This window comes from Pelmatolapia mariae, linkage group LG8 (genome assembly GCF_036321145.2).
Source record: "Pelmatolapia mariae isolate MD_Pm_ZW linkage group LG8, Pm_UMD_F_2, whole genome shotgun sequence".
Lineage (NCBI taxonomy): Eukaryota > Metazoa > Chordata > Actinopteri > Cichliformes > Cichlidae > Pelmatolapia > Pelmatolapia mariae.
This window is the reverse complement of record NC_086234.1, coordinates 17,644,348-17,664,458: the sequence shown is the minus strand read 5'-3', so window position 1 is coordinate 17,664,458 and position 20,111 is coordinate 17,644,348. Positions and strand designations below refer to the sequence as shown.

Genomic DNA, 20,111 nt, shown 5'->3' with positions numbered 1-20,111 from the left:
CCAGGTATTGTTCCCTGACCACAGAGGTATTGTTCCTCTGCTATAACACGCAGAGCTTACAGCTATGGGACAATGAACAAAGGCAGCGTGTGGCCCCACAGTGGGTTAAAGGAGCACCATACTGAAACCCTTGGCGATAGACACACAAGGTCTGAGTTTAGGTGTAAGTAATGACGCAGGTATGACGGTACACGGTAGAGTCGAAGCCCGAGAACAGAGAAGAACCAGGGTTTAAATATATCTCTTTGCAACGGAAGAAAGGAGAAGAGAGCGATGAAAGATGGGAGCAGAGAGGCAGAGGAGAGAGATGGAGAGAGTGAAGAAGAAGTATGTGACTTTGGGGTGGGTGTAGGGGCTTGGGGATGGGGAGGGTGCCAGCTTGTTTTATTTCCGGTTGACAAGACTTTGCGCTCCCTTTCTCTCTGTCGCTCCCTCTCTCTTTCATACTCTGCTATTCTTTCGCCGCTGCCCCCATTGCTTCATCCAAGCCCCCCTCCCTGCACCTCCCTCTTTCTCTGTTACTTTCCTCCAAGACGTGCCTCGGAGAAAAGAAAAAGACTTGACAAGTTCAAAGGTAAAAAAACAAGGAAGAACAGTGGTGGAAGAAACGTTTAGACACTTTAATTAAGAAAAAAATATTGAATACTTCTTAAAACAAACGCTCACCCTGACAGGAAAAACAGTATGACGTACTTTAAGCACAGATATTAGTTTTTATAATACAGAATAGATAAATTTCACAGCTACTCATACATGCATATTGTGTGATTACATTGTTTTAAAAAAGCTTTTTACAGTTGATTCAAATGAGACTTTATCTATTTCATGCTATTTCATAAATCTATTTAATACTTCATTTTTTGTCTCCATTTATTTATTCATACTATTTGTATTTTATCTATTTGTACATATTAACCGGCATCTGTGTGTGGACAGCAGAGAAAGAATTTCATTGTACAGAGAAATGCTTTTCTTTGCACACATGACAATAAGCACTTTGAATCTTTAGTTGGTTTAAGCTACTTTATGTGCTGTTAAGAAGTTAAATCGGTGCATGGTTAAGCTTTTGGGCAATCCTATACAGAACAAGCATGTTTATCACATGTTTCATGTAAAATAATAATTTTCAGAGGAAGTCATTTTACTGTAATAGGAGAACAAGGGGAACCAAACTGTAGAGCTTGTGCAAAAAAAAACCAAAAAAAAAAATGAAAAAGAACTTCCTAAAAATGTACTAATAAAAAATACTAATAGTGAATACAGAAATCAGGGGATAAGTGAAAGAGTGTTGAGTAACAAAAACTGCTCAGCTGATTTAAAACTGGACCCAAAAATATAACATTAACACATTACACACACACACACATTTTGCCCCACCCTCTTGTCTTTTTTTTTTTTTTAGCCTGTTAACCTTTTGTTTTTTTCCTGTATTCTGAAATCATTGTTGCATCTTATTGTGTTCCAGTTGTTGGAATGTGGCTTAACCTATGTGATCCCTATGTGCCGACTGCAGTAATGTGTGTGTGTGTGTGTGTGTGTGTGTGTGTGTGTGTGTGTGTGTGTGTGTGTGTGTGTGTGTGTGTGTGTGTGTGTGTGTGAGTCTCTGTGCGTGTGTGTGACGGCGCGTGCTTCACTGCAAAGATTCATGTAGCTCCGGGACATGCATTTTTTTAGTGCATCTTGTTAGTTCATTCCTGTCACCTCTCTCTCCCGCTCTCTCTCTCTCTCCCTCTCTCTCTCGCCATCCCTTGCTTTTTCAGCGCTGAAGGGGGGATGGGGAAGGGGAGGTGGAATGGGCCGGGAGGGGAGGGAAGGGGTGGGGGCAGTGGAGGTGGAGGCAGTCACCATGGTTACAATGCCACGACAAATATTCATCAAGTTGTTAAAATAAAAACAAACGGGAGTGCATTATAATTGCTCTTACTGACTGGATCCAATAATGCGTTCATATATTATGAGTGAGAGGAGCAGAGAGGAATGGCTCGTGCTCAAAAAAAAAAGGAAAGACAGAAAAAAAGAGCCTGTTAGTGGTAAAAAAAAAAAAAAAGGGGGGATATCAGGTGTCCTGGAGGCAAACACAAGTGAGGAACACACTCACACGCACTCATTTCAACTCTTTTCTTTTTGTGTTTGTGTAACTTTATTTTCCCATTACCTGCGTATGGAATTCCCTATGAGTACTTTCGTGAGTCTCCCCTCTCTTTTCTCTTTGTCCCTCCATCTCTCGCTCTTCCTCTACTGTTGTGTAGCCTCGGGCGATACTGTGATGTGTCCTCCCTCTGTCCCTCCCTCCCTCTCCCTCTCTCTCTGTCCCTGTCACCTTCAATTGCTCTGTGAAACTAGACACACTGCCTGGGGCAGGGAGGGAGGGAGGGAGGGAGAGACACAGGCAGGGAAGAGAGGAAAAAGAGAAAGGCAAAAAAGAGAGAAAGACAGACAGCTTTATAGACAGACAGAAGGAATAAACATTTGGTGTCATGTAAAGAAAAATAGGATTACCACAGACCACATGTGTGGCCAACATGTAAAAACAAAATCAGCTGAGGTGATGTTTACAAGTTTGACAATAAGACGTAATCCTCTAATAATGTTATGGGGGAAACAACAGAAAGACTGTGTGTCCAATTTAGTGCATGCTTGACCCTGGTTGTGTGTCCCTTGCACACCTGTTAAGCAGATATGGACTATGATCCTTTTGATCTACAAACACATAATAAAAGCATGAGGGCAATATAGGTGTAGCTGAATCACACAGGGGCTTTTTAGAATGTGTGCAATATTGTCAGTTTTATAAAATGAGTCATTAAAATATTTTATGGTTAACTTTGCTAACAGTCCCATGGAGTGTTTATAGGCATAACAATACTGGGTTCAAATGAAAGGCTTATTAATTCCTACGCACAATGTTAATGCAGAGGCAGATTAGACCACTGCCCAACGCAACATTTATACCACTGCTGCCCTAAATTAATAGTACTGGTCATTACCAAAATATTTTTTTTCTATTTTTTTCTAATGGAAAAAGAGCACCAGTGTCTACAGGCTCTTTAAATGAAATTATATTTTTAGTGCTAAACTATGATTATTTTTTTTAGCCATGAATTTTCAAATTTACAAATTTGAATGAGTATAGACAGATGCCTAAAAAATAACAATATAATTTATAGTTTTAAACTAGATTTTGACAGATTTCTTCAATATTTGTGTTTTTATGTTTTATTGAGAGGTGGTCTAATAACCTTTTAGCATTAAATGTGCCTCAATGGTGATGTTCGGAGTTCTTGAAAAGTTTTGAGGTGTGAATATGAAACTGTAAATTTGTATGAATAAAAAGAATATTATATTATAACATTAAAATGAGATTAAACCGGTTATTTTTTACTAAACAGTACACAACCAACTCATACTAATGCAGCTGGATATATAGCAAGAACATTAAAGCACAGCTCACATTACATTAACTCAAATAAAACAGATACCAAGTAGTGGAGTAGTCTTGCTCCTCTTTACCAGTAAATACAGAAGTGAAACACAAAAGTGCATTCATCCCAAACAGGCTTTCATCAACAGGCAAAATGTAAACACAAACTCAAATTTCTTGGTATGCAAAGAAGACCTTTAATAAGCAGAAGAAGAAAAAAAACCTGATACCTGTAACTAAATGAGGGGTGGACAATCTGATTGGTTGGGTTTTCCATTCGGTAAACGTTATTGGTTCCGGCGGATTCGGGGGGCAGAGCAAGACTTTCGGTTGGCTGTAGGTGAGCACACAGGTAGGCAGACGATTAGGCGCAAAGCGGATACTCAGAATCTCACCGATACTAGTAAAACCTGAAACCTATGATTGTTTTTTTCGACGCCGTTAAGCAGGGAGGGCGACTTTAAAAAAGGAGATGTAATTTTTTTTTAAAGACTTAACTGCGCTGCTGGAGACTCTGATTAATGATAAAGGACGCTGGGACATATTTACAGCGTTTTATAATTGAGAGATAACTACATTTGTGATAGAAAACATCGAATCATGTTAGTGAAACCGAGATTAACTGCTGTTTTCTGGTTCATAACAGGTGAGTGGGTTCCCGTTAGCTTCCCTCGCCATTTTTTTTCTTCCCCACCTGAAAAATATCTGCTGTCTGTTCTTGGCTGAGGAAGTCTGTCATTTTCTTTTCTTCTTCTTCTTCTTCTTCTTTTTTAAGTAACATTAATTAAAATTTTTTTAAAAAAAGTAAATAAAGTCCAGCTACCGTGGTGTACCTACTTTCCCTCCTCTAGGTATTTTGGCTTCTAACGCCCAAGAATGTGGACGACCACCATTAATGAAGGACAGAATTGTGGGCGGGCTGGATTCGTCAGTAGGCGAGTGGCCGTGGCAGGTGGATGTACAGGTGAGGCCTTGGGAACTTTAGTAGATTTTCATGTATTAAATTGTAAAGTGTATATTTTAATTACTCTGCTCACTAAATCCTCATTGGTTACAGAAACACCCTGATGGTCATATCTGTGGAGGCTCTCTGATCACGGAAAACTGGGTTCTATCTGCAGCACATTGTTTCCCCAAGTAAGAACACTTTCCTCTTAGAAAGGGGCCTGTTTCTTCTTCTTCTTTTTTTTGGAAGTCTTTCTTGTGTCCTCTCATTTGTTGAAAAAGAATGACATTAAAAACACATCATGCTTGATTTTGTTGTTGTTGTTGTTTTTCACCCACATGTAGCATTCTTGCATACAAAAACCATCTTATAGACAAAAATTGTGAAGCCTAAATCCAGAACTGCTACTTTTTAAAGTGTCTGTTTTCACCAGTCCTCACTTCAGGGAACACCTGCTTGTAAAGTAAATGTTTAGCCTTTCATTCATTGTCTCTCTTTTTTCCCCCCAGTCCGTCTGATGTTAGTTCTTACACCCTCTATGTTGGTCGCTACCAGCAGAATAGCTTCAATCCATACGAGTCCTCACATAAAGTGAAACGGGTCGTGGTGCCATCTGGTTATACTGACCCTTACAGTGGAAAGGATGTGGCGCTGGTGGAACTGGCCAGCCCCGTTACCTGGTCAGATTATGTCAGTCCTGTATGCTTACCCACCTCTGACACCCTGTTCCCAAGTGGCATGATGTGTACTGTCACTGGCTGGGGGAACATCAGGGATAATGGTAAGGCTTTCTAAATTCATCACTTTATTCATTGCATGCATACATATGACTTTTGGACAGCATTTTTATCACCAGATACCTATTATTTTAGAAGTGTATAACATTTCATCCCTGTGGCCTTAGTGCATCATGCGTACACTTGCTCATCTTTGTGATCGAGGCTTTATATTTATACTGGACACAAACACTCGCCATCCTTTTTGTTCTTCATCCTCTGTCCTCGTATTCCCCTCAGTCCCTCTGCCAGGAGTCGGGACTCTGCAGAAAGTGCAGGTGCCAATCATCTCCCAGAGTTCATGTCAGGAGATGTACCAAACAGACCCGACGGAGCAGGTGGACATCTTGTATGACATGATCTGTGCTGGATACCAGGAGGGCGGCAAGGACTCCTGCCAGGTACTGTTGGATCAGCTGTTTGTGCTGTGTTTACATTAACAAAACAAGAAGTGGCATTGAAAATATTTTGGATTACCTCCTTTTTCTTTTTTTTTTTCCTGTAGTCACCTAATCTCTACTTTGAGCAGTCTTCTGTTTAAGCACTACTGAATTAATCTTTTGGATTCTCCCCCCCCCCTTCTCAGGGTGATTCAGGAGGGCCTCTTGTTTGTCAGATGGTAAACGGGTCCTGGGTTCAGGCTGGGGTGGTGAGCTTTGGAACTGGCTGTGCTAACGCAAACAAGCCAGGTGTGTATGCCAGACTGATCAGCTACTCAGACTTCATTAGAAGCACAATACCGGAGATTCAACTCTATGGCCATGCTAATCAAAACAAGTGTGCGGGGGCTCTTGTTGTGTTGTTCAGCTGTGTGATCGCTCTACTGATGCTACTTCAGAAATGAGACTCTGAAAGATGTAAAGCAATCGGAATTCGCAAAACTGATTGTAACAAGTATAGGTGGTTCAGATTATTCACAATCAAAATATTTTACTTTGTATCTGACATGCAAATGATGACAAACTGATGTCTTCTATATGCTGAGCTGTCAGTATTGATTCAGAGTATTCAAAGTAGTTTTGAGAAGGTTGTATTTTAAATCAAATGAGTAAAGATTATCTTTTGTATTTGAAATAAATTGTGGATTTGATACCTGAAGTCAACTTGGTGCTCTCTTCATCTTTGTGTTTGCATCAGTTTATACAGTCACTGGCTAAGGTTGGGCGACATGTAAAAATTTTCCAACTGACAATCGTCAGTCCAATAACCGACGACTGGCGACATATGCGCATACTTTTTGATGGGTGGAGCAATGTAATCACAGAGATTTTCTTTTTATGTTCGCTGTAAGAGACATTTTGATTTTTAACTTTTTAATTTTGTATTTGTTGTTTGGTCGAATGTGTAAGACAGATAAACACTGGAACAGTCTGTAAACACAGTTGTATTGCAAAAAAGGAGGTAGTTTCGCTTTGTTTCCCTCCCGACCATTGTTTTGGTTTTTTATTTAAATGTTTTTTTTTTTGAACATAGACTACTGCCTTTCTTTCTTTCTGTTATGAGTCTGAGTAAATGAATCGCTGCTGCATTTGGGCGCACTCTGAGGAGGGTGCATTTGCTCGCAGCTAAAAGAGGGTGTTGTTAAAACAGCGCTATTATTTTTATTTTTTTTCTGTTGACTGCTTCTATTAGCTTCACCCAAAATTATTAACAAACTTACTCATGGGCAAATAAATAAATAAATAGGTCTTGTAAAAACAATCGACGATAGTCGATATATTCGTCCAATCGCCCAACCTCATCACTGGCCAGTTTATTAGTTACAAGTTACAAGGTTGGACCTCATCTTTCCATCAGCACTGCCTTCATTTTTCAGGTCACAGATTCAACAAGGTCTTGGAAACATTCTTCACAGTTTGGTCCATGTTGACAGAATGGCATCACAGTTGCTTCAGATTTGTCGGCTGCACAGCAATGAGAAACTTCTGTTCCAACACAATGGTGCTCTTTTGGATTGCGATCTGATGACTGTGGAGGCGATTTGGGTACAGTGAACTCATGGTCAACAAACCAGTGTGATTTGAGCTTTGTGACTTGGCAGATTGTCCTGCTGGAAGCAACCACCAGAAGACGGTACGTTGTGGTCATGAAGGGAACAACAGCAAGCTGTAGTTCAGTACTAAAGTGCACCAAGTGTGTTAAGATAATCACACAAGGTTATTCCACCACCAGTCTAAACCTTTGATTAAAAAGGATGAATCCAGTCTTTTATGTGCTTTTTAAATACCAAATTCTGACTTTACCATTCAAATACAGACCAGGCAACATTTTTCTAATCTTCTATTGTCCAATTTTGGTGAGCCTATGAAAACTGTAGTTTCAGCTTTTTGTTGTTACATGATGTGCTGCTGCAGTAGCCCATTTACTTCAAGGTTCAGTCTGTTGTGCAATTTTAATTACTGTTGCTTTTCTGTTCACTCGAAGCAGTCAGGCCATTCTCCTTTGCCATTGTCTTCCCTTAGAACCTGCTGCTCACTGGACTTTCTCTTCTGCCGACCATTCTCTCTAAACTGAAGAAAAATCCCAGTAGATCAGTAGTTTTTGACGGCCATGCCACGTTCAAAGTCACCTAAATCACCTTTCTTCCCGAGTCTGGTGCTCAGTTTAAACTTCAGCAGGTTGTCTTTACCACGCATACATGCCTAAATGCATTTGAGTTGCTGCCATGCGATTTGCTCATTAGATATCTACATCAACAAGCGGTTTAACATAACAATGTTCCCGTTGATACGTGTATGGATTAAATCTTCAAGGGCCCCATATCGATTCCAATACACAGCTGTTCTTTGGTAAGTACTTTAAACTTGATCAAGAAAAAAATTGTTGGCACATTAATTAGATTATTTTTGTAAAGGATATTAAAATAATTTTCAAATGGCCTTGTCGACATTTATAGTAGATCACACAGAGCTGAGATGGAGGTGATGATACAGTTTTCTTTATTATTAAGAAAGCACAGCATGTCATAATGGTAAAAAAAATGACTTTGTGGTAGTGCCTGTTTGAAAAGCTAGCTTTTAAATTAATTTAATGGGTTTTCATTGTTAAAAAAAACAAACATTATTCACACAAATCAAGGTGTTGTCTCAGGAAAGGGTGCGTCAGGCGTCAGGAGGGATGGTATCAGAGAGAATCATGGGAGAGCCGAGCTGTAACTCCTGCTGCAAAGATTCCAGGTCAGCTGGAGTCATGCGGTGGACCTCGCTCCAATCGGATAACAATGAAGCCGAGAGGGGGGCTGAGTCGTAACTGAACACAAAAAGGAAAATGCAGAAAATATGAAAACTGATATGAAACTGAATAAGATAAGGCCACAGAGCCTTCGCATACAGCTCTTTCAGCAGTATTTTAACAAAAAAACAAGTGTGACCAAGTTGTTTTTCGGCACTTGGTCAAAGTTCCTTTAAAATATGCAGCTCTAACTCTTTTAAGTAATCATTTACACTGGTGCTTATTGTAAAAGTGACACTAAACACACATTAGCTAGATCATTAACTAAAACTAAACGACTCAAAAACCAAACCAAGGAAGCTGACACATTTGATTACATTATACTTTCAAAATGACAGCTAGTTAGGTTGTTTGTACGCATGACTCATCCAACTTCACTCTGCTCCTTTGCTGTGCTGATAGCTGTTTACAAGTAACTTTATAGAGGATTGTTATGACCCTTATGAAGATGTAGTTGATTAGCTGACATACTTACACTACTAGTAACCATAAACTATTCAGGTCAGTGTGTACTTATGCCACAAATCCAGTGGAAAAATAGGGTCATGTTCTCAAATATGACCTGACTTCTTTTTTTGAGACCAGAGAAGTCGACCCTGCAGGCTACTGGAAAGAATGCATGTCTGAGGGACTTACTATTAAATATCTTCACTTTTCAGACCCAGATGTCAGTTCTTTATATTCAGTTCATGGGGTTTCTTTTAGTGTCCTTTCTGAGACTATTTAATTTACATAGCAAATAAATAGTACAACAAAGCAGATGCAGATAATGTTTTCATATGAATGAGCAGGAAGTGTTTATTTTTTCTTTCTATAAGAGCTGCATCAGACCTCACCTTTCTCTGTCACTGTGTTGCAAGTCTGTAAGAGACTGGTTGAGAAGGTCATCCAGGTCAAAGCCCAAGCCGTAGCCAGCCCCGCTGCCCTTAGGGGTGACTGAGAATGCAGGGGGTAAAAGATCCTCTACCTGACACCAGAAAAGAAGAAAAGATTGGGTCAACTGAACTTTGGACCCTTTAAATCACTTTAAGACAAGCAGAAAACTGTGACGTTTAACCCTGGTATTTATCTAAAGAAGACAACATTTTTAAGGGGAAAAAAACATCGGTGTAACTTCTTTGTAGCAAAATGCACTCTGTGTGGGGAAAAGCTACAGTAAAATAAGAATGCACACCTGGGACTTTGAGAGCTGCAGTGTCACCATATGAATGTCAGGGGCAATGGAAGGTCCTTGCTGTCCAGTATCTGTGAACCCCAAGCTGGACTTTGGCTGAGAGGGGACTCCTAAAGACCCACAGAGAGGATTTGTGGTCTGTGGTGCAGTTTTCTCTCCTACAGAGGGACAGATCTTCTCCATTTGTCCAGCACTTGCAGTCAGCGAGTTGTGGTGGGAGTTGTGATTATTCTGCCCCCTGATATCCACATTCCTGTTTGTATCTCTGGTGCTCAGTGGCGGAGCTTTCGACAAAAAACCCTCCAGGGCGAGCAGCTGTGACTGAGGTTGAGGGTCGAGCTGGGTTTGATTCTGAGGCTGGAGCTGTGGCTGGAGAAAGCTTGACGGCAGCGGCTGCGATGTCCTGTTTGGCTGCGCCCTCGCCTCTAATTGCTGCCCACTCCAATTCCCCAAACAGTTGAATCCACTCTGCCCATTGCTCTCACTGTGAGGTTTGAGTGTGTCGTTTTTAACAAAGCCACTAGTGACAGTCATTATATCTATGCCTCCGCTTACAGCGACAACTATATCTGCTGGAGGCTTCGTCTGGCTCATGGAGAAAACTAACGATGGTTGCTGGGTGCTGGGAGCCTGAAACAAGCCCGGCTGGTTAGGTTTAACTTGAGACATTAACTGTTCATGAGACTGAACCTTCCTCGCTTCCTTATCTGTTTTGTTGTTCAGTGCTCCTTGAGTGTTGTCACCCATAACGACACCTCTCTGTACATTGCAGTCCTTATTCTTTGCACCGTCGTTATTAGAAGGCTGAGATTTCTCATTGCGGCTGTCCATCATCTTTGTCCAGCGCTGCAGAAGACTTTTATCGTTGTCAGTCAGCAGAACCCCGCCCAGCGAATCCCCTTGTTTTCCCTCTCTTTTTTCTTTTTCTCTCATTTTCCTCTCCCTCTCTCGCGCGCGCTCCTGCCTCTTCCTTCTTTTCTCCTCTCTTTCTCGTTGACGCTCCTGGGCTGTGACAGGCCGACGCGACTCCGGAACAGAAGACAGGGAGGACGGCGCAACTCCTCCTGCGCCCGTGTCGGTGCCCAGAGCCGAGGTGCTTCCATCTGCAAAGAAAATATTACATTCAGATGAAGGCGGTCTAAAATTTTAAGCGATTAAAAGCAGATTATGGGAAAGAACCAACTTACCACCCCTGGCTCTATTTCTGAGAGCTGATTTCAATAAAGCTGCTTTAAGTGCAGCTTTAGTATCTTCTGAAATAGCACCTTCTTTTCTGGTTCCCTCTGCTGCACATGGAGCAGGTCTGGCGTTCTTGGACAGGGACTGTGAAAGGGATTGAGAAAGTGACTGGGCCTGTGCTGCAGAGAGAGAGAGGGAAGGCACAGCGGTGGGGAGTGTTGTCACTGCCTGTGCTGGCTTTGTAGGAATGGAGTTTTCAGGCTGGGCCATGCTCTGGCTCTGGGTGTTTTGAGCTAGAGGAGCCTGACTGCTTGCTAGCTGCCCTTGTGTCTCGCTGTCTCTCATCGTCTCTGGTGGAGCGTCCTGACTAGACACCGGTGTTGTTAAATCTATAGTCTCTGGCTGACCGTTCTCCGAGTTGGCACTTGGCATGTCCACGTCAACCGGGCCACTTTCACTTTTAGCGAGGAGAGGTAAATTGTGGGTCACATGGGGTGGGGCGACTTCTAAAGCGGATGCAGGCTTACTGAAGGTCGTCATGTGATTTGTAAATGCGTGGCTCCCTTCTGCTGGTGTGTGGTCTTGTTGCCGCTGAGATTTCACCTCTCTCATTTGCTGTGCTGCTTGTGGGTGCTGCGCCAAGGGAACCACTGATGATTCGTTCAGGTTGACAGTTGCAGGCTGAGCACTGCAGTGGTTACTGCTTTGTGCTGCAGCTCCACCTTTCACCCTCACCAAAGGCCTGAACTGCAGCCTCTGACGAGAGCTTTGTTTGTTTCTGTGAAAGTCCTGGATCTCCATCAGAATTGCCTCTTTAATTTGTTCCTTGTTCATCTGAAGCTTGTCAAACTCAAAGTCAAAAGCTGGCACGCAAATTGGCTCGTCATCTGGGTCATGGTATTTAGCCAGGTAAGGATGCTCCAGAGCTTCTGTCACGCTTTTTCGCTGGCGAGGGTCAAAGCGCAGCATGGCCGCCAGCAGGTCTAAAGCTTCTGGTTCAGCTTGTGGATATAGTTTGGCCAAAGGTATGGGAGATCGTGATGGAAGACTCTGAACATATGCGCGGACCCTGTCAGCCCTAATAGCACCAATTAGACCCTCAGGAGGAGTGCCTAACACATTCAAAATAAGCTGGAGCTGGTGTACATAGTGCTTTCCAGGAAACAGCTGCTTACGGCCCAACATCTCAGCAAAGATGCAGCCCACGGACCACAAGTCAATGGCCAAGCTATAGTGATTCAGAGACAGCAGGAGTTCAGGAGCACGGTACCATCGAGTCGCCACATATTCAGTCATGAAGGAATGAGACTCCTCAGGGTGTGAACTGAGACCCCTTGCCATGCCGAAGTCACCAATTTTTAATTCACAGTTTTCGTTCACCAGCAAGTTGGAAGGTTTGAGGTCACGGTGGATGACGTTGGCAGAGTGCACATACTTAAGGCCACGAAGGAGCTGGTACAGAAAGTAGCGTGTGTGCTCTGGTGTCAGCGTCTGGGCAGAATGGATAATCTGGTGCAGGTCACTCTCCATGAGGTCCAACACCACATACCTGCACACACAGGAAAAGCAAAAGTAAGGTGAACAACATGCACACTTGGCAATATATATTAAAATACTTTTTATTTATAAACTGTTGCCCAGGGGAGACGGTGGCACGTCATTCTTACCCAATGAAACAGACTTCAAATAAATTTACTAAAACTTATTACTGTTCTAAACAAGAGTCATTAAGATCTTGTGTGCACAAAGATGTCAGGTCAACAATTATCACATAACTGGTCAAATAATTACACGTGGGCGGAAAAATGGCTTTGTTTTTCACATTTTATAAACTGTTTTAGTTTTATTTAAATGTACAAAAAACATTGTGCATGTTTTTTTATTTTTTTATTTGTTTGTTTCTAGATCAGGTGGCCAGTAAGCATGCCCTTGTACAGTAAAGGGGTTGCATTCCTCAGCTCTGATTAAAATCTCTTTGAAAAAACTGCCAAAATTCCTCTCTGCAGGAAGAAGGCTGGGCATAACAGAACAACATCCAATTTGATGACTATGTTTCCAGCTCTTGCATTTATTAATAATCTACAGATCTATCTGTGGACGTGCTATTTGCCAAAGTTAGAAAAAAGAAAAGTACATACACAGACTTGAAGGCAGAATGAGGGAGGTTCGGCTGCAGGATGTCTTTGATGGCGATAATGTTGTCATGCTTGAAGTGTTTAAGAATCTTCAGTTCTCTCAGTGTGCGTTTGGCATTTGTCACCACTTCAAAAGCATTGGAGATCTTCTTTATTGCCACCTGCTGGCCTGCAAAGTGTAAATGCAGAACAGAATTAAGGGAGAGCCACATTTGATCATTTATTTGGCATTGTACTAAAGACAGAATTAATTACATATATATTTTAAACTAAATTAGCCCTACCATTGTCCCTCCTCCTGGCAGAGGAAACAACACCATAAGCCCCGGTGCCAATGGTTTCTATGATGTCATACTCCTCTCCGACATCAAACTTCACATCTAGAGAGTGTGCTTTAAGCAAAGCCAGGTTTTTAGCTGCCGTGCTGGTGTCTGCGTTGCTGCCCGGTACCTCGACTCCCCGTGGGTTCTGGTTTTCTCTGGTTTTGTCTGTGGCCATTCTTTCAGGGGACGCCACAGGTTGACCATTTTTACTCTCTCCACCCTCCTTAAGTGACATTTTTCTGTAAAGAATTAAAAACAGAAAAGTTGGAAAAGTTATTTTATTTTTTAATTTTCAAAAAAAGAAGTGGAGTATAACACATAGTACATCAAAAACAAAATATCCAGATATGCCCCACTTTAAACTTTTTACATTTTGGGAACAAAACAAACAAACAAACAAAAAAACGCATAGGGAGAAAAGGCAACAATTTCATACATACAACTCGACAGGAACTGCTTTTCTGCCGCAAGAATCATAAAAAGATATTTATTTCTCATGCCCTGCAGATGATCAAGATTAGTTAGGAATATAGTAGAGAATTGTAAAGGTATATTATTTGCCTTAAATATGGTGATTAAGGGTTTGTGGAACTCGTGCTAAAAGGGCTTATTCTTCGAGCAATCCCAGAATATGTGCCAGTGCCCCGCCTCCTGTGCCCCACACCTTCTCCAACAACCGAGGGTACCCGTGTGCCAATGTGTCATCTGGTTTGGTGTTATAAAAAAAACCGCATCAGACATTTCCAACTGAAATCCCGCCACACATTAGAGTTCGTACATTTCCATATCGATTTACATGCCATCAGCCATTCTTCATTTGATATTGAAATGTCACCTTCTTTTTCCCACCTTTCTTTAATATAAATAGTGGAATGGGGCCTTCTGGGCAATAGCCCTTTTTATAATTTACCAATCATATCCTTAAGTAAGGTAAGCTTTCCGAAACATTATTAAAACTGATCATCTAGATCTGTTTTGGTAAGGATGTTTAGCTGGAGGTAGTTCCTCAGCTGGATGTATCTAAAATAGTCTAAATAATTAAGCTGAAACTCCGTCTTCCAATATTCAAAATCCTTAACCTTTTTGTTATGTATGAATTGTTATGTAGGAATTGGAAAGTTGTTAACTGCGCCGCTTGGGATTATATGATTATACTACAGCTTTGTAAAACAGCTAGAATTAAATCAGCATTCCTACTATCTGTGTATTGTGAATTCATGTAAACCTTCTATATTTTCTCAAATATGATTATTTACTGCTCTTCTTTGCTGCATGTGATTGAAAAATGAATTATATATATGTATAAATTTTTTGTTTCCCTGCAAACATCAACTATTATTTGGGCCGCTACAATGAAACAAAGAGGCAAAATAGAAGGCTTTTGATCCTCTGACCTGAGTCAAGAGCCACACATTAGCTTAAAGTTCTCACACACACACACAGATACCGACCCATATGAGCTTCAGTGCAAGTCTTTCAAACCTAAAGGCACGTTGCACAGCTCTACTACTCTTTTTGAGAATTAAGTTCAAATTTCTGATGAAGTTGCAGTTGCTAGACAGGGATTTCTGGGATTATAAGTCTTATAGTGTGTAATTTTAGTGAGTATTTACATCAACTACATATTATTTATTAATGCAATCTGCACGAGTCTCTTATACAATGTCAGTCTTACATTTACTGTTTTTTTAACTAGCTTCATTTTTACTTTTCTTTTTATCACTTGAGACCCTCAATATGCACTGGTGGCACTTTAACTTTGTTTTTTTCTATTGTTGAATGTACTATTTGTATTCTTTATCCGACTATCTATCTATCTATCTATGTACTGGATAACATGTTCCAAATTTATATCTTTTTCTTATATTATTTACACAGGAGTTGTATCTTATGAATGCGTCAAAAACCTGCTATTAGCTCAGGGATGTCAAGGTCATTCTACATACTGGACCACATACAGCCCCTTTTGACTTTAAGTGGGCCTGACCAGTGAAACTGCCCTTTCTGTCAGTAAAAAGAAATGTACCTACACTTCTTACTGTAGCAAAAAGACATGGAATTTCAACAAGTATTTATTAGTTTGTCTACATGTTAAAGAAAGCTTCTATAGTAAATGAAAGAAATGTGTCAACATGACTCTCTTTGTTAAAATGGTAAGAAATAAATGTTTAAAATTCCATCCATCCATCCATTCACTTAAACCACTTCCGTCGGTATAAAATTACAGAAAAAAAAGGTTCTGGTAGCACATTGTCTAGGCCAGGGGTCTCAAACTTAGATGAGCTGTGGGCCACTACCGGTACTGTAGTACCACTTTAGTGTTCAAGTAGTACAAAATAACAAACCAGCAAAAAGAAAGAAAGAAAGCACCCACAAATATTTCAGAAAATTTAGTATTTTGTCTGGGGTTTTTTTTTTCATTACAAATATTGCATTTTTTTTCTAACTCTTAACTAACCAAAACCTTTCACTGACTGCTAGTGAAAATTGTTTTCTTTACAAATAACTCACCGAACTAACACAGCCAATCCCTTAACATGTTTGTTCTCATATTTCCTTCATATTAATTTTTTTTTGGGGGGGGGGGGTTAAAGAACTTCTTTTTAACATTGCACTCAACAACAAACAAATCCTTCCTAACGAAAAAAGTAACTTCCAGGGCCAAATCGCATTATATTTCTTCACGTCAAAATACAGGCCGCAAGTAGGGGTGATGTGGGCTGCAAGTGGCCCCCGGGCCACGAGTTTGAGACCCCTGGTCTGGACTGTCCTATATTTGTAAACAAGAAAGTTTCTATTACTTCACAGAAAATGTCATTGTTGTAAAAACAGAGCTTTCTATAGCTGATATTGAAAGAACAAACTTTTATGTCAGTTTATTTATTTACTTAATTACTTTGGGGGTAGTATAAGTGGTCATGGGAGAGTCAACAAGACAAAGCTGTAACATTTATTAAAATAAATGTAAACATACAAAATTTATGCTCTCCTTTACATTTTCGATTAAAGTCTCTGCTAGGCCGATTCTAGCCCCCGGGCCTTATGTTTGACCCACATGTGTTATGCTGGAGTCTGTAGCAGCAACACTATGCAGCGTTTCTGTCACCATTACAATCAATTTTACTCAAAGCTAAAATTAAGCCCATATAAAAGCATTTTCTTTGAACACTTGGGCGCATGGAAGCCATCCCAGGAGTGCCTCCGTTAATGTGGGTACTGAGGAACAATAGAGACTGCACCACCACATGCCAAAGTTTTGCTCAATTGAGATTTAGGAGAAAATCTTAAATAAAAAGAAGCTGCTGCTTCTGATAAATAAAAACACACTTTTAAACGCCGATAAACTGTGTGAGAGTGACCTGGTAGGGCTCCAACTATGTGTGATCAGTAACTCCACACCCGTTAGGCCTGGCAGTGAAAGTGTCCAAAACCAAACCTGTAGCTCTCTACTAACGTCTCCACAATGAAGCTGGAGTCTTCATGCGAGTAGCTAAAGGCCAAACCCAGCAGAGGCTGTCTATAAGAACGCACTAATTTCTGTACTACATAGTTATACACTAACCGCACGATAAACACGTAACCGTGATCGCCACTAGTCGCAGGGGCGTAGGCTAATAACGTTACCTGAAGCTGGAGCACTCTAGACACAGAAACCGTTAAACCGCATTTCTGTCGATTATATAACAAAACGGAGAAACGCTGACACGTGTTTTCTATTAAAGGAATGTGCGCTCACCTTGTGAGTCACCCACAACACCCGCATTGATGTTTTAACCCCGTAGTAGCACGACCATCTTTTGTTTTTGTCTGCCGCTTCCTCATATAGTTCCGCGTAGGGTTTGAGTGCCATGTTGCGGACCAACCACATGCGCTGACGTCAAGTAGTTCGTCCAATGGGAACAGAGGACGCGTTGGGAGGCGGCACATTACTGGACAGTCTCCGCTTTATTTATATAAATTTGTTTATTTATCTTTGTGAATTTTTTTCTGTTTCTGTTCTTTCTGTTTTCCCCACAGTTCAGTTGCTTTAGGAGGAGTCAGATTTGGGCAAAGATACCTGCTCCTGCTGGTGCTTTACATTAACTTTATATATAATATATAATAATATATATCCAACTAAACCCGAAGCCGCGATTATCTGCTCAGACACATGACAAATGGTAAAGCTGGAGAATATACTAACTACTAATCATATAAAATTATATTATTAAAATCTCCCAAACTATCCTGATCGTACTAAGCAAGTTGTGTTACTTTATTTAAAGGATTAAGCAGTTGTTACCTCTAGTTAAGCTCAATTTTAATGACGCATTTCCGAGTGGATATGTTAAAAAAAAAATCAGACACTTTTGGTTAAGTAAAAACAAAGAAACAAACAAACTCTTTCAGGTATAATAGTTTAGCAGTGGAATATTCCAGTGGCGTGAGATGAACAGCGAGGGTGGTTATTAACATTCCTCAAAGCCCAAACAGACTGAAGTCCACAGAAAAATACAGTGCAAACACCCATCTGCCAACATCTGGACTCCACCGTCCAATGAAAAGCAGTCGCAAAACTCGCACAGACCAATCAAAAGCGACAAACTGAGCACGAACACGTCGTCTTGACTAGGAGGACGGTGACGCTTGAAAGGAAACCAGACTGGACCGTGCAGTTTCAACACATTAGTGCAATAAATTCATCTTTTAGTGTCCTAATGGGTGCCATTCAGGGGTTCCCCAAATGGGAGCGAAAGGTACGCATGTTTTTGTGCCTTTTCGGTTTGGTTTTGTCTGTTTATGCCCTTCACGTCGAGGTATCCAGGGAGAGAAACCCAGATTACAGAGCGCTGTGCGACCTGGGGGAGTCTGTAAGCTGCTCCAAAGTTTTTACCTCAAGGTATGATTTGACTCCTGCCTTTTGTTTTTCCTCATACCTGCGCTTTTTGTGCAGAATCAGCTTACCTCGATCTGTTTTCAGGTGACCACTGATCCATATCTGATCCTAACCTTGTCTTCCAGCTGATACTTTAGCATATTTTTTCTAGCCCTTCTACCCCCCCATTGAATTGCCACGTGTTCTTAATTTATCTGAAAAAACTTTACATCATTTAACATTGTGAGAATACAAGGTATATTCGTTTATTTTGACATTTCTTGTCATTTTTAAGAGAATAAATCTTTATTACACGCTTAATGTTGTACACTCAAAAAATGATTCTTTGCCCTCATAAACATGAAGCAATGATTTTAAGTAAAATTCAGCTGTAATGTATAAAATTGAAGGTTTATTTATTAAAATAAATAATCATTAATGAAAATGATTGATTATAAACTGTGTATACCATTCAAGTAAATTTCATTTGCTTAAATTTAACATTTAACATTGTACTTATGTAACAAAATTACATAGAACATTTCCATGTAATTAAGTTACTGAAAGTAAGCATTTTGGCCATAAATACTTTTTGTGTACATTTAAATGGTCATATCACATTTCATATCTCTGTAAGGCTGACTATATTTCATTGGAATAAAGAAAAAAAAATATTGTTCATTTTATTTTGAAAAAATTGCTGCCCTGACTGTTACTTCTTTCTTTCTGGCAGATGGGGACGTGGTTTTGGTTTGGTCCAGTACTTTGTGGCCAAAGATAGTCCTCTAAACCAGCCCAACAGTGTTCTTGGCATCATATTTTACACTCTGCAGATGGGCCTTGGTTAGTCTGTGATTGTCTTCTGTAAATTACAGTGCATTGCTGAGAGCTTTTTATTCAGAATATCATTTGCAAGCCAATGTGTTTGTGATCCATGGCAAGCACAAGTATTTCAGGTATTTGAGGATTGCATAATATGTATATGGAGCAATACATTTACTCCACTCTGGACGTGAGACTGTGTGAAATTTCCCAATGATGTACTATGTTTGACTGAGGTCCTGATATCCTCTCTATTTGACTTTTTTCTTTACAGGACTGTCTGTGTCTAAAAAAGCAGCAGCTTTTTTGGTCTTCTCCTCCTGGGTCTCTGTGGCCGGTTCACTCTATCTTGCATCTATTCTCGCATTTGTTCTGGGAGACTTCTGCATGGTCTGTGTCTCCACGTATATTGTCAACTTTGCATTGCTCTACACCAACCTGAAACGGAGGAGAGCAGTTCAGGAGATTAAGGAAAAAGCCAGATAGAAAGTGTTGCCTGTGAAATGTAACAAATGTTCCCTTCCTGCCATCCTGAAACCCCTCTGGATTCATCTCACAGTATTTTGCCAGTGTTTACATGAGTTTACATTCAGTATTTTCACAGAAAAACAACTGGAGATTTAACTCAGAATATCTATAAGTTGGTTCTCAATACAGAAACTTTGTTGTGCAGCAGCTACTTTTGTATATTGTTATTAACTTGTAATGATTAAAACACATTTTTGAATTCTGACTTTTGTTGTGATTTAATTCTGGGCTGTTATATGGTCAAATGTGTTAAAAGTGGCTATACCTTTCTCTACAGTACATTTACTCAGTCCTACCAGCAGATGGAGATAAATGTCTATTTAATAGCAGTTCAAACAAACTTTATTGGAACGACTTTTCAAGTTACCCATCCTCCCCAAAAAGTCACCAGACCTACAAAAAACAAAAAAAAGATGATAAAAAAAACCAACAAATATATCTAATAAAGTGTGCGTCATTACGATATGTACAGTTTTTAACTAATTTATTAGACCACATGTCATAAAAACGAACAAGCAGTGGCAGCTCATTAGCTCAACTTCAAAGTAAAAATCTGATTATTAAAATAAAATTTATTTCAACTGTGGTTCAAAAGAACAAAGACAAAAAAAGTTGATATGGTAAAATGTGAAAAACTGCCAATAATTGTATTGTTATTTAATGGTGCAAACACCTCAGTTTCTTACATTTAATGCTTTGTCTATTTCTTACTTACCTGAGA

General features: G+C 40.2%; 3 protein-coding genes across 3 annotated transcripts; 2 read left to right on the top strand and 1 right to left on the bottom strand.

Moving 5' to 3' along the window:
• The first annotated feature begins 4,021 nt into the window (after window positions 1-4,021).
• On the top strand, window positions 4,022-7,255 carry zgc:92313 (uncharacterized protein LOC436869 homolog). Its single transcript, XM_063481840.1, is given in 7 exon segments — window positions 4,022-4,067; window positions 4,273-4,385; window positions 4,479-4,558; window positions 4,877-5,148; window positions 5,384-5,544; window positions 5,730-6,000; window positions 7,185-7,255. Coding segments are annotated over 7 exon segments (1,014 nt in total).
• An 804-nt stretch (window positions 7,256-8,059) lies between these two features.
• On the bottom strand, window positions 8,060-17,022 carry mapk7 (mitogen-activated protein kinase 7). Its single transcript, XM_063481316.1, has 7 exons — window positions 16,922-17,022; window positions 13,147-13,424; window positions 12,866-13,031; window positions 10,736-12,276; window positions 9,549-10,651; window positions 9,211-9,341; window positions 8,060-8,392 (listed from the first exon to the last, which is right to left on the bottom strand). The coding sequence occupies exons 2-7, from the start codon at window positions 13,418-13,420 to the stop codon at window positions 8,245-8,247; spliced, it is 3,363 nt and encodes a 1,120-aa protein (XP_063337386.1). The 5' UTR covers window positions 13,421-13,424; window positions 16,922-17,022; the 3' UTR covers window positions 8,060-8,244.
• Window positions 17,023-17,805: 783 nt separating this feature from the next.
• Window positions 17,806-19,529, top strand: vkorc1 (vitamin K epoxide reductase complex, subunit 1). Its single transcript, XM_063481343.1, has 3 exons — window positions 17,806-18,064; window positions 18,774-18,883; window positions 19,137-19,529. Exons 1-3 carry the CDS (start codon window positions 17,883-17,885, stop codon window positions 19,346-19,348), a joined length of 504 nt encoding a protein of 167 aa, XP_063337413.1. The 5' UTR covers window positions 17,806-17,882; the 3' UTR covers window positions 19,349-19,529.
• Window positions 19,530-20,111: the final 582 nt, after the last annotated feature.